This window comes from Entelurus aequoreus, linkage group LG18 (assembly GCF_033978785.1).
Source record: "Entelurus aequoreus isolate RoL-2023_Sb linkage group LG18, RoL_Eaeq_v1.1, whole genome shotgun sequence".
NCBI classification, from domain to species: domain Eukaryota; kingdom Metazoa; phylum Chordata; class Actinopteri; order Syngnathiformes; family Syngnathidae; genus Entelurus; species Entelurus aequoreus.
The window spans coordinates 5,409,877-5,432,122 of NC_084748.1; the positions used below are offsets into that span (position 1 = coordinate 5,409,877).

General features: G+C 35.1%; 1 protein-coding gene across 1 annotated transcript; it reads right to left on the reverse strand.

The window, feature by feature from the left end:
• Nucleotides 1–788: 788 nt before the first annotated feature.
• Nucleotides 789–21,163, reverse strand: LOC133633718 (uncharacterized). The gene is made up of 5 exons (XM_062026368.1): nucleotides 21,049–21,163; nucleotides 20,571–20,786; nucleotides 15,708–16,205; nucleotides 15,578–15,638; nucleotides 789–2,206 (listed from the first exon to the last, which is right to left on the reverse strand). The coding sequence occupies exons 2-5, from the start codon at nucleotides 20,773–20,775 to the stop codon at nucleotides 2,140–2,142; spliced, it is 831 nt and encodes a 276-aa protein (XP_061882352.1). The 5' UTR covers nucleotides 20,776–20,786; nucleotides 21,049–21,163; the 3' UTR covers nucleotides 789–2,139.
• Between the last annotated feature and the right edge of the window lie 1,083 nt (nucleotides 21,164–22,246).

Here is a 22,246-nt window from a genome sequence, read left to right on the forward strand (position 1 = left end):
ATATCTTTTAGGACAACTGTGCTAGTATCTATATTTTCAAAAATTCCAGTTTTTCCAGAAATTTCCAGGAAATTCCCATTTAAATGAATGGACATATTAATAGTTCTAAAATGCCCTAAATTTTCAAAATGTTTTGCATTTTTAAACCCAATTCTGACCTTTCAACCATCCACACACACTACTTTCCCCCATATATCGAACGCAAAACATGTTTTCCCTTTCCCCAAATTCTCGTTTTTCCTGGAATTTTCTCCCAATTGACAATGAATGGGAAATATACAATCTACTGCATATCCCACATTTCTCATCCGATTCGAACCGTTCCACTATCTACACACCCCTCTCACCTTGCACAATCAAACTACAATTTTCCAAGTTCCCAAAAAATTCCAGGAATTCCCAGTTTTCCCAACCCCTATTTTCACCTCTTCCTGGACAGTTTTCCCTATCCCCATTTTCCCACCATTTTGACCATTCCATCTCAAAACATTCCTCTTAGTGGGGACCACAAATGCCCCTTTTTTTTGTTTTTCGTACAAATTCCCGTTTTTCCCGAAATTCCAGGAATTCTGAAATACCCCTTCTCAGTTCAAACTGTTACTAGGTCAACATTTTTCAACCGATTCCAAAAATCCCAACGCCAAACCATTCATATCTTTTAGGAAAATTGTGGTAGTATCAATATTTTCAAAAATTCCAGTTTTTCCAGCAATTTCCAGGAAATTTCCATTCAAATGAATGGACATATTAATAGTTCTACAATGCCCTAAATTTTCAACATTGTTTGCATCTTTAAACCCGATTCCGACCTTTCAACCATCCACACACACTACTCTTCCACCATATATCAAACGCAAAACATGTTTTCCCTTTCCAAAATTCTCGTTTTCCTGGAATTTTCTCCCTATTGACAATGAATGGGAAATGTACAATCTACTGCATATCCCACATTTCTCATCCGATTCGAACCATTCCACTATCTACACACTCCACTCACCTTGCACAATCACACTACCATTTTCAAAGGTCCTAAAAAATTCCAGGAATTCCCTGTTTTCCCAAGCCCTATTTTCACCTCTTCCTGGACAGTTTTCCCTATCCCCATTTTCCCACCATTTTGACCATTCCATCTCAAAACATTCCTCTTAGTGGGGACAACAAATGCCCCTTTTTTTTGTTTTTCGTACAAATTCCCGTTTTTCCCGAAATTCCAGGAATTCTGAAATACCCCTTCTCAGTTCAAACTGTTACTAGGTCAACATTTTTCAACCGATTCCAAAAATCCCAACACCAACCCATTCATATCTTTTAGGACAATTGTGCTAGTATCAATATTTCCAAAAATTCCGGGTTTCCCCGAAATTTCCAGGAAATTCCTATTTAAATGAATGGACATATTAGTAGTTCTACAAAGCCCTAAATTCTCTGCATTTTTAAACCCAACTCCGAGCTTTCAACCATCCACACACACTACTCTTCCACCATATATCGAACGCAAAACATGTTTTTCCCTTTCCAAAATTCCCGGTTTTCCGGGAATTTCCTCCCCATTGCCAATGAATGGGCGACATACAAACCTCTCCATATCCCACATTTCTCAACCGATTTGAACCGTTCCAACACCCACACACTCCACTCACCCTGGACATTCAAGCATTTCAGTTCCACTCACACATAGCGGCGTTTGGGCGGTGTGCGCACATAAGGAATCGTAACCTCTAGTTAATTATTGACATGTTTCTTGCCATTTTATGATATATATTTTATATGAGGTTTCCAGTTCTTTTTATCGTCTCCTATTATTCCCCAAATGTGGTTTCTTTGACACTTCCAATGTCCGTCTGTTTGCATTTGTGTTTGACTTTCTGTTCTGCTATCGCTGAACATCGTTATTTTAGTTTTGCTGAGATTAGAGCAAGTCTTTTTTTTTTGTCAAACCATCTGTTGTAAGAAGGAAAAAGTACCTCCGCATTCTCCAGCAAGGTGTGTTGTGCCCTTTAACAACTTCTTCTTTTTTTTTTTAATTGCCTTTATTTTTCTGCCCATTTGACAAGCTCAAAGTGAGTTTATTTTGGCGAGGGGTCCGGCGACACTTCCTGTCTGCATGGGCCGCTTCATTAGGCACACGTGGGCGGCGAACTAGTCGCATTGTTGAAAGAAGTCGGTGGCCCGCAAGCAGTCGTACGAGGACGTCCTCAGCGCGTACCTGGTGAGACAAAAAGGAGCACCGTGATTTCTTAATGTCAAGTTTCCAAATGTTGAACGTTAACATTCCAGATATTTTGGAGTGAAGCCACGACGACTGCTTGGAATGAAGTCGGTTTTGTTTGTTCGTGGAAAAAAAGTGTCAAATGACACACGGAGGATGTGTTTGTGTCGGTGTTGATTTGTTACACAACGCATACCAGCTCGGTGTTTATCATTCAACAAAATCTTCATGTTTTCTACAGAACATGTCCAATGTCCTCGAGTTTGATGCTCATCGCCTTCTGGAACACTCCCGCTAGTAACCACGCACTCCAGCCCGGAGGTGGAGGCCCCCTTTAAGGAAGTGGAAACCGCAAAGGTTCTACATTTAGAAGGTAATTAGGTGACAGATCTAATGAGGCTTACGGGAAACTGCACTCCCAAGAGGGGAAAGCGGCGAAGAGGCAACAAACTTCTGTTTACCATTTTGTCACCTTTGAGGAACTTGTGTGTTTATGTCCACAACCTTCTACTGTAAGGTGAGAGGCACGATTTATCATCGAGAATGAACTTTCACCAACTCTGAGGCGATGCAGCAGCTCAATATAGCATCATAAGCTCGTTAGCACTCAGTGATCACGGCGCCACTAAAAGTAGTTCCTCTGCGTTAGCGCTTATAATAACAATATCGCTAATATTCCGGTCACAACATGTAAATGTAATATTGTTAGCGCTTTTTGGATGTTAATTATTCATGAATATTTACTCTAGATCAACTTCAGATCTAATGTAAAATGTTTCAGAAACTCAAAAATGTTTCAGAAACTCAAAATGTTTCACAAAATAAAAAATGTTTCACAAACTGAAAAATATTTTACAAACTCAAAAAATGTTTCACAACCTCTAAAAAATGTTTCACAAACTCAAAAAATGTTTCACAAGCTCAAAATGTTTCACAAACTCAAAAATGTTTCAGAAACTCTAAAATATTTTACAAACTCAAACATTTTTTCACTAACTCAAATTTTTTTACAAACACAATTTTTTTTTACACAAACTCAAAATGTTTCACAAAATAAATGTTTCACGAAATAAAAAATGTTTTACAAAAAAATTTTTTTTTCACAAACTCAAAAATGTTTCACAAACTCAAAAAATGTTTCACAAGCTCAAAATGTTTCACAAACTCAAAAATGTTTCAGAAACTCTAAAATATTTTACAAACTCAAACATTTTTTCACTAACTCAAATTTTTTTACAAACACAATTTTTTTTTTACACAAACTCAAAATGTTTCACAAAATAAATGTTTCACGAAATAAAAAATGTTTTACAAAAAAAAATTTTTTTCACAAACTCAAAAATGTTTCACAAACTCTAAAATATTTTACAAAATCCAAAAATGTTTCACTAACTCAAAATGTTTCACAAACACAAATAACTGTTACACAAACTCAAAATGTTTCACAATCTCAAAAAAATGTTTCACTAACTCAAAATTGTTTCACACACTCAGAAATGTTTCACAAACTCAAAAAAATGTTTCACAAACTCAAAAAAATGTTTTACAAACTTAGAAATGTTTTACAAACTCAAAAATATGTTTCACTAACACAAAAAATAATTCACAAACTTAAAAATATGTTTCACAAACTCTAAAATGTTACACAAACTCAAAATGTTTCACAAAATAAAAAATGTTTCACAAACTCAAAAATGTTTCACAAACTCTAAAATATTTTACAAAATCCAAAAATGTTTCACTAACTCAAAATGTTTCACAAACACAAAAAAATGTTACACAAACTCAAAATGTTTCACAAAATAAAAAGTGTTTCACAAACTCAAAAATGTTTCACAAACTCTAAAATATCTTACAAAATCAAAAAATGTTTCACTAACTCAAATGTTTCACAAACTCTAAAAAATGTTTCATTAACACAAAAAATAATTCACAAACTTAAAAAAATGTTCCACAAACTCAAAAAAATGTTTCACAGACTCTAAAATGTTTCACAAATTGAATGAACTTTCACCAACTCTGAGGCGATGCAGCAGCTCAATATAGCATCATAAGCTCGTTAGCACTCTGTGATCACGGCGCCACTAAAAGTAGTTCCTCTGCGTTAGCGCTTATAATAACAATATCGCTAATATTCCGGTCACAACATGTAAATGGAATATTGTTAGCGCTTTTTGCATGTTAATTATTCATGAATATTTACTCTAGATCAACTTCAGATCTATCCGTCGATTCGTTTTTATTAAAAGTTTTTAACATCCCGCATTGCAGCTTTGTGTTATTAGTGTCAATATTGCATCATTTTATCGTTACAGTACACCTGTTTGCTCTGAAAAATGTTTCACTAAAAAAAAAAAAAAGTTTCAGAAACTCAAAAATGTTTCAGAAACTCAAAATGTTTCACAAAATAAAAAATGTTTCACAAACTCAAAAATATTTTACAAACTCAAAAAATGTTTCACAAACTCTAAAAAATGTTTCACAAACTCAAAAATGTTACACAAACTCAAAATGTTTTTCACAAACTCAAAAATGTTTCAGAAACTCTAAAATATTTTACAAACTCAAACATTTTTCACTAACTCAAATTTTTTTACAAACACCATTTTTTTTTACACACACTCAAAATGTTTCACAAAATAAATGTTTCACGAAATAAAAAATGTTTTACAAAATTTTTTTTTTTCACAAACTCAAAAATGTTTCACAAACTCTAAAATATTTTACAAAATCCAAAAATGTTTCACTAACTCAAAATGTTTCACAAACACAAATAACTGTTACACAAACTCAAAATGTTTCACAATCTCAAAAAAATGTTTCACTAACTCAAAAATGTTTCACAAACTCTAAAATATTTTACAAAATCAAAAAATGTTTCACAAACACAAAAAAATGTTACACAAACTCAAAATTGTTTCACACACTCAGAAATGTTTCACAAACTCAAAAAAATGTTTCACAAACTCAAAAACATGTTTTACAAACTTAGAAATGTTTTACAAACTCAAAAATATGTTTCACTAACACAAAAAATAATTCACAAACTTAAAAATATGTTTCACAAACTCTAAAATGTTACACAAACTCAAAATGTTTCACAAAATAAAAAATGTTTCACAAACTCAAAAATGTTTCACAAACTCTAAAATATTTTACCAAATCGAAAAATGTTTCACTAACTCAAAATGTTTCACAAACACAAAAAAATGTTACACAAACTCAAAATGTTTCACAAAATAAAAAGTGTTTCACAAACTCAAAAATGTTTCACAAACTCTAAAATATCCTACAAAATCAAAAAATGTTTCACTAACTCAAATGTTTCACAAACTCTAAAAAATGTTTCATTAACACAAAAAATAATTCACAAACTTAAAAAAATGTTCCACAAACTCAAAAAAATGTTTCACAGACTCTAAAATGTTTCACAAATTGAATGAACTTTCACCAACTCTGAGGCGATGCAGCAGCTCAATATAGCATCATAAGCTCGTTAGCACTCTGTGATCACGGCGCCACTAAAAGTAGTTCCTCTGCGTTAGCGCTTATAATAACAATATCGCTAATATTCCGGTCACAACATGTAAATGTAATATTGTTAGCGCTTTTTGGATGTTAATTATTCATGAATATTTACTCTAGATCAACTTCAGATCTATCCGTTGATTCGTTTTTATTAAAAGTTTTTAACATCCCGCATTGCAGCTTTGTGTTATTAGTGTCAATATTGCATCATTTTATCGTTACAGTACACCTGTTTGCTCTGAAAAATGTTTCACTAAAAAAAAAAAAATTGTTTCAGAAACTCAAAAATGTTTCAGAAACTCAAAAATGTTTCAGAAACTCAAAATGTTTCACAAAATAAAAAATGTTTCACAAACTCAAAAATATTTTACAAACTCAAAAAATGTTTCACAAACTCTAAAAAATGTTTCACAAACTCAAAAATGTTACACAAACTCAAAATGTTTCACAAACTCAAAAATGTTTCAGAAACTCTAAAATATTTTACAAACTCAAACATTTTTCACTAACTCAATTTTTTTTACAAACACAATTTTTTTTTACACAAACTCAAAATGTTTCACAAAATAAATGTTTCACGAAATAAAAAATGTTTTACAAAATTTTTTTTTTTCACAAACTCAAAAATGTTTCACAAACTCTAAAATATTTTACAAAATCCAAAAATGTTTCACTAACTCAAAATGTTTCGCAAACAGAAATAACTGTTACACAAACTCAAAATGTTTCACAATCTCAAAAAAATGTTTCACTAACTCAAAAATGTTTCACAAACTCTAAAATATTTTACAAAATCAAAAAATGTTACACAAACTCAAAATGTTTCACAAACACAAAAAAATGTTACACAAACTCAAAATTGTTTCACACACTCAGAAATGTTTCACAAACTCAAAAAAATGTTTCACAAACTCAAAAAAATGTTTTACAAACTTAGAAATGTTTTACAAACTCAAAAATATGTTTCACTAACACAAAAAATAATTCACAAACTTAAAAATATGTTTCACAAACTCTAAAATGTTACACAAACTCAAAATGTTTCACAAAATAAAAAATGTTTCACAAACCCAAAAATGTTTCACAAACTCTAAAATATTTTACAAAATCCAAAAATGTTTCACTAACTCAAAATGTTTCACAAACACAAAAAAATGTTACACAAACTCAAAATGTTTCACAAAATAAAAAGTGTTTCACAAACTCAAAAATGTTTCACAAACTCTAAAATATCTTACAAAATCAAAAAATGTTTCACTAACTCAAATGTTTCACAAACTCTAAAAAATGTTTCATTAACACAAAAAATAATTCACAAACTTAAAAAAATGTTCCACAAACTCAAAAAAATGTTTCACAGACTCTAAAATGTTTCACAAATTGAATGAACTTTCACCAACTCTGAGGCGATGCAGCAGCTCAATATAGCATCATAAGCTCGTTAGCACTCTGTGATCACGGCGCCACTAAAAGTAGTTCCTCTGCGTTAGCGCTTATAATAACAATATCGCTAATATTCCGGTCACAACATGTAAATGTAATATTGTTAGCGCTTTTTGGATGTTAATTATTCATGAATATTTACTCTAGATCAACTTCAGATCTATCCGTTGATTCGTTTTTATTAAAAGTTTTTAACATCCCGCATTGCAGCTTTGTGTTATTAGTGTCAATATTGCATCATTTTATCGTTACAGTACACCTGTTTGCTCTGAAAAATGTTTCACTAAAAAAAAAAAAATGTTTCAGAAACTCAAAAATGTTTCAGAAACTCAAAATGTCACAAAATAAAAAATGTTTCACAAACTCAAAAATATTTTACAAACTCAAAAAATGTTTCACAAACTCTAAAAAATGTTTCACAAACTCAAAAATGTTAAACAAACTCAAAATGTTTCACAAACTCAAAAATGTTTCAGAAACTCTAAAATATTTTACAAACTCAAACATTTTTTCACTAACTCAAAATTTTTTACAAACACAATTTTTTTTTACACAAACTCAAAATGTTTCACAAAATAAATGTTTCACGAAATAAAAAATGTTTTACAAAAAATTTTTTTTCACAAACTCAAAAATGTTTCACAAACTCTAAAATATTTTACAAAATCCAAAAATGTTTCACTAACTCAAAATGTTTCACAAACACAAATAAATGTTTCACTAACTCAAAATGTTTCACAAACTCAAAAATGTTTCACAAACTCTAAAATATTTTACAAAATCAAAAAATGTTTCACTAACTCAAAAATGTTTCAGAAACTCTAAAATATTTTACAAACTCAAACATTTTTTCACTAACTCAAAATTTTTTACAAACACAATTTTTTTTTACACAAACTCAAAATGTTTCACAAAATAAATGTTTCACGAAATAAAAGATGTTTTACAAAAAAAACGTTTTTTCACAAATCACTCAAAAATGTTTCACAAACTCTAAAATATTTTACAAAATCCAAAAATGTTTCACTAACTGAAAATGTTTCACAAACACAAATAAATGTTACACAAACTCTAAATGTTTCACAATCTCAAAAAAATGTTTCACTAACTCAAAATGTTTCACAAACTCAAAAATGTTTCACAAACTCTAAAATATTTTACAAAATCAAAAAATGTTTCACTAACTCAAAAATGTTTCAGAAACTCTAAAATATTTTACAAACTCAAACATTTTTTCACTAACTCAAAATGTTTTAAAAACACAATTTTTTTTACACAAACTCAAAATGTTTCACAAAATAAATGTTTCACGAAATAAAAAATGTTTTACAAAAAAAATTTTTTTTCACAAACTTTAAAATATTTTACAAAATCAAAATAAGGTTCACTAACTCAAAAATGTTTCACAAACTGTAAAATATTTTACAAAATCTAAAAAAAAATTCACTAACTCGAAATGTTTCACAAACACAAAAAATAATTCACAAACTTAAAAATAATTTACAAAATCAAAAAATGTTTTACTAACTCAAAATGTTTTACAAACACAACATTTTTTACACAAACTCAAAATATTTCACAAAATAAAAAATGTTTCACAAACTCAAAAATGTTTCACAAACTCTAAAATATTACACAAAATCAAAAAATATTATACAAACTCAAAATGTTTCACAAAATAAAACATGTTTCACAAACTCAAAAATGCTTCACAAACTGTAAAATATTTTACAAAATCAAAAAATGTTTCACTAACTCAAAATGTTTCACAAACACAAAAAAATGTTACACAAACTCAAAATTGTTTCACAAACTCAAAAATATTTTACAAAATGAAAAAATGTTTCACTAACTCAAAATGTTTTACAAACACGAAATTTTTTTACACAAACTCAAAATATTTCACAAAATAAAAAATATTTCACAAACTCAAAATTTAAAAAAAAAATTCAGAAACGTTTTACAAACTCTAAAAAATGTTTCACTCACACAAAAAATAATTCACAAACTTAAAAAAATGTTTCACAAACTCAAAGAAATGTTTCTCAAACTCTAAAATGTTTCTCAAACTCTAAGATGTTTCTCAAACTCTAAAATGTTTCTCAAACTCAAAAAAATGTTTCACAAACTCAAAGAAATGTTTCACGAACTCAAAAAATGTTTTCAAAATTCAGAAATGTTTCACGAACTCAAAAAATGTTTTAAAAATTCAGAAATGTTTTACAAACTCAAAAAAATGTTTTACAAACTCTAAAAAATGTTTCACTCACACAAAAAATTATTCACAAACTTAACCAAATGTTTCACAAACTCAAAGAAATGTTTCACAAACTCAAAAAAATGTTTCACAAACTCAAAGAAATGTTTCACAAACTCAAAATTGTTTACAAAAATTCAGACATTTTTTACAAACTCAAAAAAATGTTTTACAAACTCTAAAAAAAATTACACTCACACAAAAAATAATTCACAAACTTAAAAAAATGTTTCACAAACTCTAAAATGTTTCACAAACTCAAAGAAATGTTTCACAAACTCTAAAATGTTTCACAAATGGAATGAAATTTCACCAACTCTGAGGCGATGCAGCAGCTCAATATGTCAATACAGCTGCATAAGCACGTTAGCGCTCTGTGATCACGGTGCTTAAAAGTTTGTAACATCCCGCATTGCAGCTTTGTGTTATTATACTGTAGTACTTTATTGATTCCGTCAGGAGAGTTCCCTCAGGACAATTTAAAAATAGTGTCAATATTGCATCATTTTCTCGTTACAGTACACCTTTTTTTTGTGAAATAGCCAAGGGGCCACAAATGTCCATTGGGCCGTAATTTGGAAAGGTGTGGTATTCAGTATAGTTCTTAGAAAACATGCAGTTACACAACGTCGCGTCTTGGCAACTTCCAGCGGCTCAATTGTGAGACGGCGCCCTCTGCTGGATTCAGCGAGGAGCTGAGGCCGGAGGTTCCCCCCCCCCCCTGGCCCTTCCCTCTCCGCTGTGATAATCATCTGACGCCGTCACAGAAAGCAGATGTGGCCAATTTACAGCAACATTTTGCTGACGTGTTCTCCCCCCTGCCAGGTCGCACGAACCTCACCCAGCATCACATAGAGACCAGCCCAGGAGTGATGGTGAGGTCTCGGCCCTATAGGCTACCCGAACACAAGCGCAAAGTAGTTCGGGAGGAATTAAAAGCCATGCTGGAATTGGGGGTAATAGAAGAGTCACACAGTGCATGGTGCAGCCCCATAGTTCTGGTAGGGAAGAAAGATGGGTCTGTGCGATTCTGTGTGGACTACCGCAAGGTAAATGATGTTTCACGTTTTGACGCCTACCCGATGCCCCGGGTCGACGAGCTCCTGGACCGGTTGGGCACTGCTTGTTTTTTCACGACGCTGGATTTAACTAAGGACTACTGGCAGATTCCCTTGTCTCCAGGGTCTAAGGAAAAAACGGCATTCTCCACTCCGGAAGGGTTATACCAATTCGTGACCCTTCCGTTCGGCTTGTTCGGTGCGCCCGCCACATTTCAGAGACTCATGGACCGGGTGCTGCGGCCCCACGCGGCATATGCTGCCGCCTATCTGGATGATCCAGGGTAACAACTGGGCGGAGCATGTGCAGAGGGTGGGGGCAGTACTCGAGTCCCTGAGGCGGGGGGGGGCTCACCGCCAACCCGGCGAAGTGCGCGGTTGGCCGGAGGGAGGTACAGTATCTGGGGTACCACTTGGGGGAAGGACAGGTGCGGCCTCAGATAGACAAAACCGCGGCAGTTGCGTCCTGCCCGACCCCGAAGACGAAAAAGGAGGTGAGGCAGTTTTTGGGGCTGGTGGGCTACTACCGGAGGTTCGTCCCCCGGTTCGCAGGCCTGACCAGCCCACTAACTGACCTCACCCGAAAGGGTGCTCCAGATCTGGTCCAGTGGACGGAGCAGTCCCAGCAGGCATTCGAGAAGGTGAGGAAAGCACTTTGCGAGGAGCCGGTACTGCACATGCCTGATTTTTCTATCCCATTTTGTTTGCAGGCGGACGCGTCGGGCAGAGGACTGGGAGCTGTTTTATCCCAGCAGAAGGGGGGAACCGACCACCCGGTCCTATACATCAGCAGGAAGTTGTCCGAAAGGGAGACTAGATACAGCACGGTGGAGAGGGAGTGCCTCGCCATCCGGTGGGCGGTCGGGGCCCTCCGGTACTACCTGCTGGGACGCCCGTTCAGCCTCTGCTCGGACCACAAACCCCTCCAGTGGCTCCATCGCATGAAAGATGCCAACGCGCGGATTACCCGTTGGTATCTCGCTTTACAACCCTACTATTTCAGAGTGATCCATAGGTCGGGGGCGCAGATGGCCGTGGCAGACTTCCTCTCTCGCTCTCATGCGGGGGGGGGGGGGGGGGGGGGGGGGGGGGGAGTGGGCGCGGCCGGACGATGTCCCGGCCTAAGTCTGGCGGTGGAGGTATGTGGAGGGAGGTGAGTCAGCGTGTCTGCAGGAGCAAAGGTCAACGCCTCCGGCAATGGTGTCGAGGGCAGGGCACCATCAGCTGGGGGCGGGGCATGTGCGGGAAGGAGAAACACAGCCGGCAGGTGATTGGATGGCACAGGTGGTACGTGTTAGTCTAATCACCTGCTGTCTTTAACAGTGAGCGACCGGCGGAGGGGAGCGAGAGGAGACTGGAGCAAAGTGACACGCAGGAAGTGTATGAGAAAAAGCTGCATGACCGAAATAAAAGCTCTGGTAAAACGACACGCCTGGCTCTGTGACGTGGTATCCGTGGACCGGGTAGGGATCGACTTCCACACACAAACTCAAAAAAATGTTTCACAAACAAAACAAATATTTCACAAACTCAAATAAATGTTTCACAAACATAAAAAATGTTTCACAAACTCAAAAAAATGTTTCACAAACAAAACAAATATTTCACAAACTCAAAAAAATGTTTCACAAACATAAAAAATGTTTCACAAACTCAAAAAAATGTTTCACAAATAGGGATGTCCGATAATGGGTTTTTGCCGATATCCGATATTCCGATATTGTCCAACTCTTTAATTACCGATACCGATATCAACCGATACCAATATCAACCGATATATACAGTCATGGAATTAACACATTATTATGCCTAATTTGGGCAACCAGGTATGGTGAAGATAAGGTACTTTTAAAAAAATTAATAAAATAAAATAAGATAAATACATTAAAAACATTTTCTTGAATAAAAAAGAAAGTACAACAATATAAAAACAGTTACACAGAAACTAGTAATTAATGAAAATTAGTAAAATTAACTGTTAAAGGTTAGTACTATTAGTGGACCAGCAGCACCCACAATCATGTGTGCTTACGGACTGTATCCCTTGCAGACTGTATTGATATATATTGATATATAATGTAGGAACCAGAATATTAATAACAGAAAGAAACAACCCTTTTGTGTGAATGAGTGTGAATGGGGGAGGGAGGTTTTTTGGGTTTGTGCACTAATTGTAAGTGTATCTTGTGTTTTTTATGTTGATTTAATTTAAAAAAAAACCTAAAAAAAACGATACCGATAATAAAAAAAACGACACCGATAATGTCCGATATTACATTTTAACGCATTTATCGGCAGGCCGATATTATCGGACATCTCTATTCACAAACTCAAAAAAATGTTTCACAAACAAAACAAATATTTCACAAACTCAAATAAATGTTTCACAAACTCAAAAAAATGTTTCACTAACAAAAAAAATGTTCACAAACTCAAAATATTGTTTCACAAACACAAAAAATGTTTTTGAGTTAGTGGAGTTTTGCCAGTAATTTCCCTCCATAGAAAAATGCGCTATGCTTGTGTCGTTTTCGGCGGTACGAATCGTTGAAATCACGAAAATGATAAACGCTACCTCAAAATTCCTGGAGAGGTCATGAAAAAAGCGGGAAGACTGCAAGATTTGACGAAACGACGAGGAGAAAAGCAGCTCACACGCCACTCCATCTTGGTTTGGGTGACCACCACTTCCGGGAAGAAGTCACGTGACTGAACACAAGCGCTATGTGACGACTTACTGAATCTCTAACTGTTGATGTTGTAGTGCTTGTCTGTCACCAGCAGGCGGGGATGTTGCACCATAAGTGGTAAACGTGTATCTGGCCCCAGGTGAAGCCCCGCCCATAATTGAATGTTGTCAGGTGACTTTTTTTTTGCATGTGATCTCTACTAAATATGACATTTAACGCACCCATGAGGACGTACGTATACTAAATGTTTATACTACTGAACATTTTATATATATATATATATATATATATATATATACCGGTATATATATATATATGTTTGGTTGAAGCAGGAATGAAAAGTACTGCTGAATTTCAAAATAAAAGTATATATGCTGAAATAGTTTTGGATGTTTGTGAATGATTGAAGAATGAATAAAAAGTACTGCTGAATTTCAAAATAAAAGTATTAATGTTGAAATAGGTTTGGATGTTTGTGTTTGGTTGAAGCAGGAATGAAAAGTACTGCTGAATTTCAAAATAAAAGTATAGATGCTGAAATAGTTTTGGATGTTTGTGAATGATTGAAGAATGAATAAAAAGTACTGCTGAATTTCAAAATAAATGTATTAATGTTGAAATAGTTTTGGATGTTTGTGTTTGGTTGAAGCATGAATAAAAAGTACTGCTGAATTTAAAAATAAAAGTATTAATGTTGAAATAGTTTTGGAAGTTTGTTTGGTTGAAGCATGAATAAAAAGTACTGCTGAATTTCAAAATAATCGTATTAATGTTGAAATAGGTTTGGATGTTTGTGTTTGGTTGAAGCAGGAATAAAAAGTACTGCTGAATTTTAAAATAAAAGTATTAATGTTGAAATAGTTTTGGATGTTTGTTTGGTTGAAGCATGAATAAAAAGTACTGCTGAATTTCAAAATAAAAGTATTAATGTTGAAATAGGTTTGGATGTTTGTGTTTGGTTGAAGCATGAATAAAAGTACTGCTGAATTTTAAAATAAAAGTATTAATGTTGAAATAGTTTTGGATGTTTGTGTTTGGTTGAAGCAGGAATGAAAAGTACTGCTGTATTTCAAAATAAAAGTATAGATGCTGAAATAGTTTTGGATGTTTGTGAATGATTGAAAAATGAATAAAAAGTACTGCTGAATTTCAAAATAAAAGTATTAATGTTAAAATACTTCTGGAAGTTTGTTTGGTTGAAGCATGAATAAAAAGTACTGCTGAATTTCAAAATAAAAGTATTAATGTTGAAGTAGGTTTGGATGTTTGTGTTTGGTTGAAGCAGGAATGAAAAGTACTGCTGAATTTCAAAATAAAAGTATAGATGCTGAAATAGTTTTGGATGTTTGTGAATGATTGAAGAATGAATAAAAAGTACTGCTGAATTTCAAAATAAAAGTATTAATGTTGAAATAGGTTTTGGATGTTTGTGTTTGGTTGAAGCAGGAATGAAAAGTACTGCTGAATTTCAAAATAAAAGTATAGATGCTGAAATAGTTTTGGATGTTTGTGAATGATTGAAGCATGAATAAAAAGTACTCCTGAATTTCAAAATAAAAGTATTAATGTTGAAATAGTTTTGGATGCTTGTTTGGTTGAAGCATGAATAAAAAGTACCTCTGAATTTCAAAATAAAAGTGTTAATGTTGAAATAGGTTTGGATGTTTGTGTTTGGTTGAAGCAGGAATGAAAAGTACCGTTGAATTTCAAAATAAAAGTATAGATGCTGAAATAGTTTTGGATGTTTGTGAATGATTGACGCATGAATAAAAAGTACTGCTGAATTTTAAAATAAAAGTATTAATGTTGAAATAGTTTTGGATGTTTGTGTTTGGTTGAAGCAGGAATGAAAAGTACTGCTGAATTTCAAAATAAAAGTGTTAATGTTGAAATAGGTTTGGATGTTTGTGTTTGGTTGAAGCAGGAATGAAAAGTACTGTTGAATTTCAAAATAAAAGTATAGATGCTGAAATAGTTTTGGATGTTTGTGAATGATTGAAGCATGAATAAAAGTACTGCTGAATTTCAAAATAAAAGTATTAATGTTGAAATAAGTTTGGATGTTTGTGTTTGGTTGAAGCATGAATAAAAAGTACTGCTGAATTTTAAAATAAAAGTATTAATGTTGAAATAGTTTTGGATGTTTGTTTGGTTGAAGCATGAATAAAAAGTACTGCTGAATTCCAAAATAAAAGTATCAATATTGAAAGAGTTTTGGATGTTTGTGAGTGTTTGAAGCACGAATAAAAAGTACTGCTGAATTAAAAAATAAAAGTATTAATGTTGAAATAGGTTTGGATGTTTGTGTTTGGTTGAAGCATGAATGAAAAGTACTGCTGAAATTTCAAAATAAAAGTATTGATGTCGAAAGTAGAAGGTGTCGTTCACTCACAGCCAGTAAAGACTCTTGACGAAGCACTCCAGGTCGTCGGTGATGTCATCATCCGTGAAGGCTGAGGGGGCGGGGTTAGAGTCAGTTAGAGGCGTGGCACTGAGGGTGCAACAGGAAGTGGCGCACTCACCGCCGCAGGTGGTGTTGCAGACGTTCTGACTCCAGCGGGCGTCGGACTGGCAGAAGAAGCTGTCTGACAGCTGGAAGAGGCCGTGATAGCCCAGCGACCACAGGGCGCCGTTGTCGCCGCCGTCTTCGCTCAGCTTGTCGTCGGCGCTCTCCAGCTCTTCTTCGTCGAACTCGCTCTCTTCCTTGTTCAGAGTCTCCATCAGCAGCCACAAGTCGGCCATGTTGACTTCCGCGTGGCTCTCGGACGCCAGCGTGTCCTCGCCATAACTTCCCTCAGCGACGTTTGTGTCGTCGCCCCACTCAACGTTTGTGTCGTCGCTCCACTCGATGTTTGTGTCGCTGGCGTCGGTGTCACTTGAAGTCGCGTTGGTGAAGGCGGGAACCGTGGGGTCGGAGGTCATCGGGAGAGCCTGCTCGTCCCGTGGCGTGCTGATGCGCTCGCCAAATATGGTCACGGCGCTGGTGTTCATCTGGGACGTCTTCTCCAAGTGACACACAACTAACACAACAAAAACATCAAAGCACACTATGCTACACATAACACTACACACTCCATGCACAACACTACATGATACTATACTGAAATACAAGAAGCTACACAACACTACATGATAATACACGACACTACATGATAATACACTATGTTACACAACACTACATGATACTACACAACACTACATGATAGTACACTGAAATACACTATGTTACACAACACTACATGATAATACACTATGTTACACAACACTACATGATAATACACAACACTACATGATAGTACACTGAAATACACTATGTTACACAACACTACATGATACTACACAACACTACATGATAGTACACTGAAATACACTATGTTACACAACACTACATGATAATACACAACACTACATGATAGTACACTGAAATACACTATGTTACACAACACTACATGATACTACACAACACTACATGATAGTACACTGAAATACACTATGTTACACAACACTACATGATACTACACAACACTACATGATAATACACTGAAATACACTATGTTACACAACACTACATGATAATACACAACACTACATGATAGTACACTGAAATACACTATGTTACACAACACTACATGATACTACACAACACTACATGATAATACACTGAAATACACTATGTTACACAACACTACATGATAATACACAACCCTACATGATAATACACTGAAATACACTATGTTACACAACACTACATGATAATACACAACACTACATGATAATACACTGAAATACACTATGTTACACAACACTACACACTCCATGCACAACACTACATGATAATACACTGAAATACACTATGTTACACAACACTACATGATAATACACAACACTACATGATAATACACTGAAATACACTATGTTACACAACACTACATGATAATACACAACACTACATGATAATACACTGAAATACACTATGCTACACAACACTACATGATACTACACAACACTACATGATACTACACTGAAATACACTGTTACACAACACTACATGATAATACACAACACTACATGATAATACACTGAAATACACAATGTTACACAACACTACATGATAATACACAACACTACATGATAATACACTGAAATACACTATGTTACACAACACTACATGGTAATACACAACACTACATGATTATACACTATGTTACACAACACTACATGATACTACACAACACTACATGATAGTACACTGAAATACACTATGTTACACAACACTACATGATAATACACAACACTACATGATAACACACTGAAATACACTGTTACACAACACTACATGATAATACACAACACTACATGACAATACACTGAAATACACCATGTTACACAACACTACATGATACTACACAACACTACATGGTACTACACTGAAATACACTATGTTACACAACACTACATGATACTACACAACACTACATGATAGTACACTGAAATACACTATGTTACACAACACTACATGATACTACACAACACTACATGATAGTACACTGAAATACACTATGTTACACAACACTACATGATAATACACAACACTACATGATAGTACACTGAAATACACTATGTTACACAACACTACATGATAATACACAACACTACATGATAGTACACTGAAATACACTATGTTACACAACACTACATGATAATACACAACACTACATGATAATACACTGAAATACACTATGTTACACAACACTACATGATAATACACAACACTACATGATAATACACTGAAATACACTATGTTACACAACACAACATGATAATACACAACACTACATGATAATACACTGAAATACACTATGTTACACAACACTACATGATACTACACAACACTACATGATAGTACACTGAAATACACTATGTTACACAACACTACATGATACTACACAACACTACATGGTACTACACTGAAATACACTATGCTACACAACACTACATGATACTACACAACACTAAATGGTACTACACTGAAATACACTATGCTACACAACACTACATGATACTACACAACACTACATGATACTACACTGAAATACACTATGCTACACAACACAACGTGGTACTACACTAAAATACACTATGCTACACAACACGATGTGGTACTACACTGAAATACACTATGCTACACAACACTACATGATACTACACTGAAATACACTGTTACACAACACTACATGATACTACACAACACTACATGGTACTACACTGAAATACACTATGCTACACAACACAACGTGGTACTACACTAAAATACACTATGCTACACAACACGATGTGGTACTACACTGAAATACACTATGCTACACAACACTACATGATACTACACTGAAATACACTATGCTACACAACACTACATGATACTACACAACACTACATGGTACTACACTGAAATACACTATGCTACACAACACAACGTGGTACTACACTAAAATACACTATACTACACAACACGATGTGGCACTACACTGAAATACACTATGCTACACAACACTACAGTATGTGGTACTACACTAAAATACACTATGCTACACAACGCTACGTGGTACTACACTGAAATACACTATGCTACACAACACTACATGGTACTACACTGAAATACACTATGCTACGCAACACTATGTGGTACTACACTGAAATACACTATGCTACAAGTACACAACACAATGTGGTACTACACTAAAATACACTATGCTACACAACACAATGTGGTACTACACTGAAATACACTATGCTACAAGTACACAACACAACGTGGTACTACACTAAAATACACTATGATACACAACGTGGTACTACACTTAAATACACTATGCTACAAGTACACAACACAACGTGGTACTACACTAAAATACACTATGCTACACAACACGATGTGGTACTACACTGAAATACACTATGCTACACAACACTACAGTACGTGGTACTACACTAAAATACACTATGCTACACAACACTATGTGGTACTACACTAAAATACACTGTGCTACACAACACTATGTGGTACTACACTGAAATACACTATGCTACACAACACTACAGTATGTGGTACTATACTAAAATACACTATGCTACACAACACTATGTGGTACTACACTAAAATAAACTATGCTACACAACGCTATGTGGTACTGCACTGAAATACACTATGCTACACAACACGATGTGGTACTACACTAAAATACACTATGATACACAACACGATGTGGTACTACACTGAAATACACTATGCTACACAACACAATGTGCTACTACACTAAAATACGCTATGCTACAAGACACGAAGTGGTACTACACTGAAATACACTATGCTACACAACACTACGTGGTACTACACTGAAGTACACTATGCTACACAACACTACAGTATGTGGTACTACACTAAAATGCACTATGGTACTCAACGCGATGTGGTACTACACTGCAATACACTATGCTACACAACACTACAGTATGTGGTACTACACTAAAATACACTATGCTACACAACACTACATGGTACTACACTATGCTACACAACACTACATGGTACTACACTGAAATACACTATGCTACACAACACTACGTGGTACTACACTATGCTACACAACACTACATGGTACTACACCGAAGTACACTATGCTACACAACACGATGTAGTAATACACTGAAATACACTATGCTACACAACACAACGTGGTAATACACTAAAATGCACTATGCTACACAACACAATGTGGTACTACACTAAAATACACTATGCTACACAACACAATGTGGTACTACACTGAAATACACTATGCTACACAACACTACAGTATGTGGTACTACACTAAAATACACTATGCTACACAACACTATGTGGTACTACACTAAAATACACTATGCTACACAACACTACGTGGTACTACACTATGCTACACAACACTACGTGGTACTACACTGAAGTACACTATGCTACACAACACTACGTGGTACTACACTGAAATACACTATGCTACACAACACTACGTGGTACTACACTACAATACGCTATGCTACACAACACTATGTGGTACTACACTGAAGTACACTATGCTACACAACACTACGTGGTACTACACTGAAGTACACTATGCTACACAACACTACGTGGTACTACACTGAAGTACACTATGCTACACAACACTAAGTGGTACTACACTGAAGTATACTATGCTACACAACACTACGTGGTACTACACTGAAGTACACTATGTTACACAACACTACGTGGTACTACACTAAAATACAAATCAAACTACACCACACTTAACACACACTACACAACACGACGTGACAAAAAGTGTGTTGTTGGTCATGTGACTCACGTAAGGTCAAGACTTCTTGGGTGAGGTTTGTGGTCTGGTCTGAGAGGACGATCTTCTCCCTCAGTTTGTCCCTCAGCTCACATCTGGAGACCAGTCGGCCGCTGCTCTGCTGGACGGCCAGAGACAGCAGAAGTGGTAGTAGTAGTGGTAGTACTAGTGGTAGTACTAGTGGTAGTACTCGAAGTAGCGGAGTTGTCAGTTTCATGTCAGCAGCTTCTGTGAGGAGATGTAACAAGTCACTATGTATTGATCCATTTCAAGCACCATTGACTCTCCATATATATATATATATACTTATATGTGTATATACATACATATAAGTATATATATATATACATGTATATATATATATATATATATATATATATATATATATATATATATATATATATATATATATATATATATATGTATATGTATGTATGTATATATGTATGTATAAGCGTATAAGAAGAATGAGAGTGCAAGGAAAGCTCACCAGTCAGACGATGTAGTCAGTAAGTCAGTAAGTGATTTAGTGTGAGAGATGATTTTATTCCCAGTCTTGTTTCCATCTAACCAGTTCCTGCTTCTTATCAGGCAACATTCTTTGCTTGTTACTCTTTCGCTTCAGGAACAAGTCGGCTAAAAAAACATTGTCACGTCTCACAATGGCCGTCCATCATGTTTGTCACGTTCATCATGTCCACGTATGTCACAGGGTCAGAGGTCAACTTAAATTGACCATCACGTCCATCATGTCCATCATGTCCATCATGTCCATCATGTCTATCATGTCTATCATGTCCATCATGTCTGTGATGTCTATCATGTCCATCATGTCTATCATGTCTATCATGTCTATCATGTCCATCATGTCTGTGATGTCTATCATGTCTGTGATGTCCATCATGTCCATCATGTCTGTGATGTCTATCATGTCTGTGATGTCCATCATGTCTGTGATGTCTATCATGTCCATCATGTCCATCATGTCTGTGATGTCTATCATGTCTGTGATGTCCATCATGTCCATCATGTCTGTGATGTCTATCATGTCTGTGATGTCCATCATGTCCATCATGTCTGTGATGTCTATCATGTGACATGATAGACATCACAGACATGATAGACATCACAGACATGATAGACATGATGGACATGATGGACATGATAGACATCACAGACATGATAGACATGATAGACATGATGGACATCACAGACATGATTCATGTCTGTGATGTCCATCATGTCTATCATGTCTATCATGTCTGTGATGTCTATCTCGTCCATCATGTCCATCATGTCCATCATGTCTATCATGTCTGTGATGTCTATCATGTCCATCATGTCCATCATGTCCATCATGTCTATCATGTCTGTGATGTCTATCATGTCCATCATGTCCATTATGTCTATCATGTCTATCATGTCTATCATGTCCATCATGTCCATCATGTCCATCATGTCTATCATGTCTATCATGTCTGTGATGTCCATCATGTCCATCATGTCTATCATGTCCATCATGTCCGTCATGTCTATCATGTCTGTGATGTCCATCATGTCCATCATGTCTATCATGTCTGTGATGTCTATCATGTCCATCATGTCCATCATGTCTATCATGTCTGTGATGTCTATCATGTCCATCATGTCCATCATGTCTATCATGTCTGTGATGTCTATCATGTCTG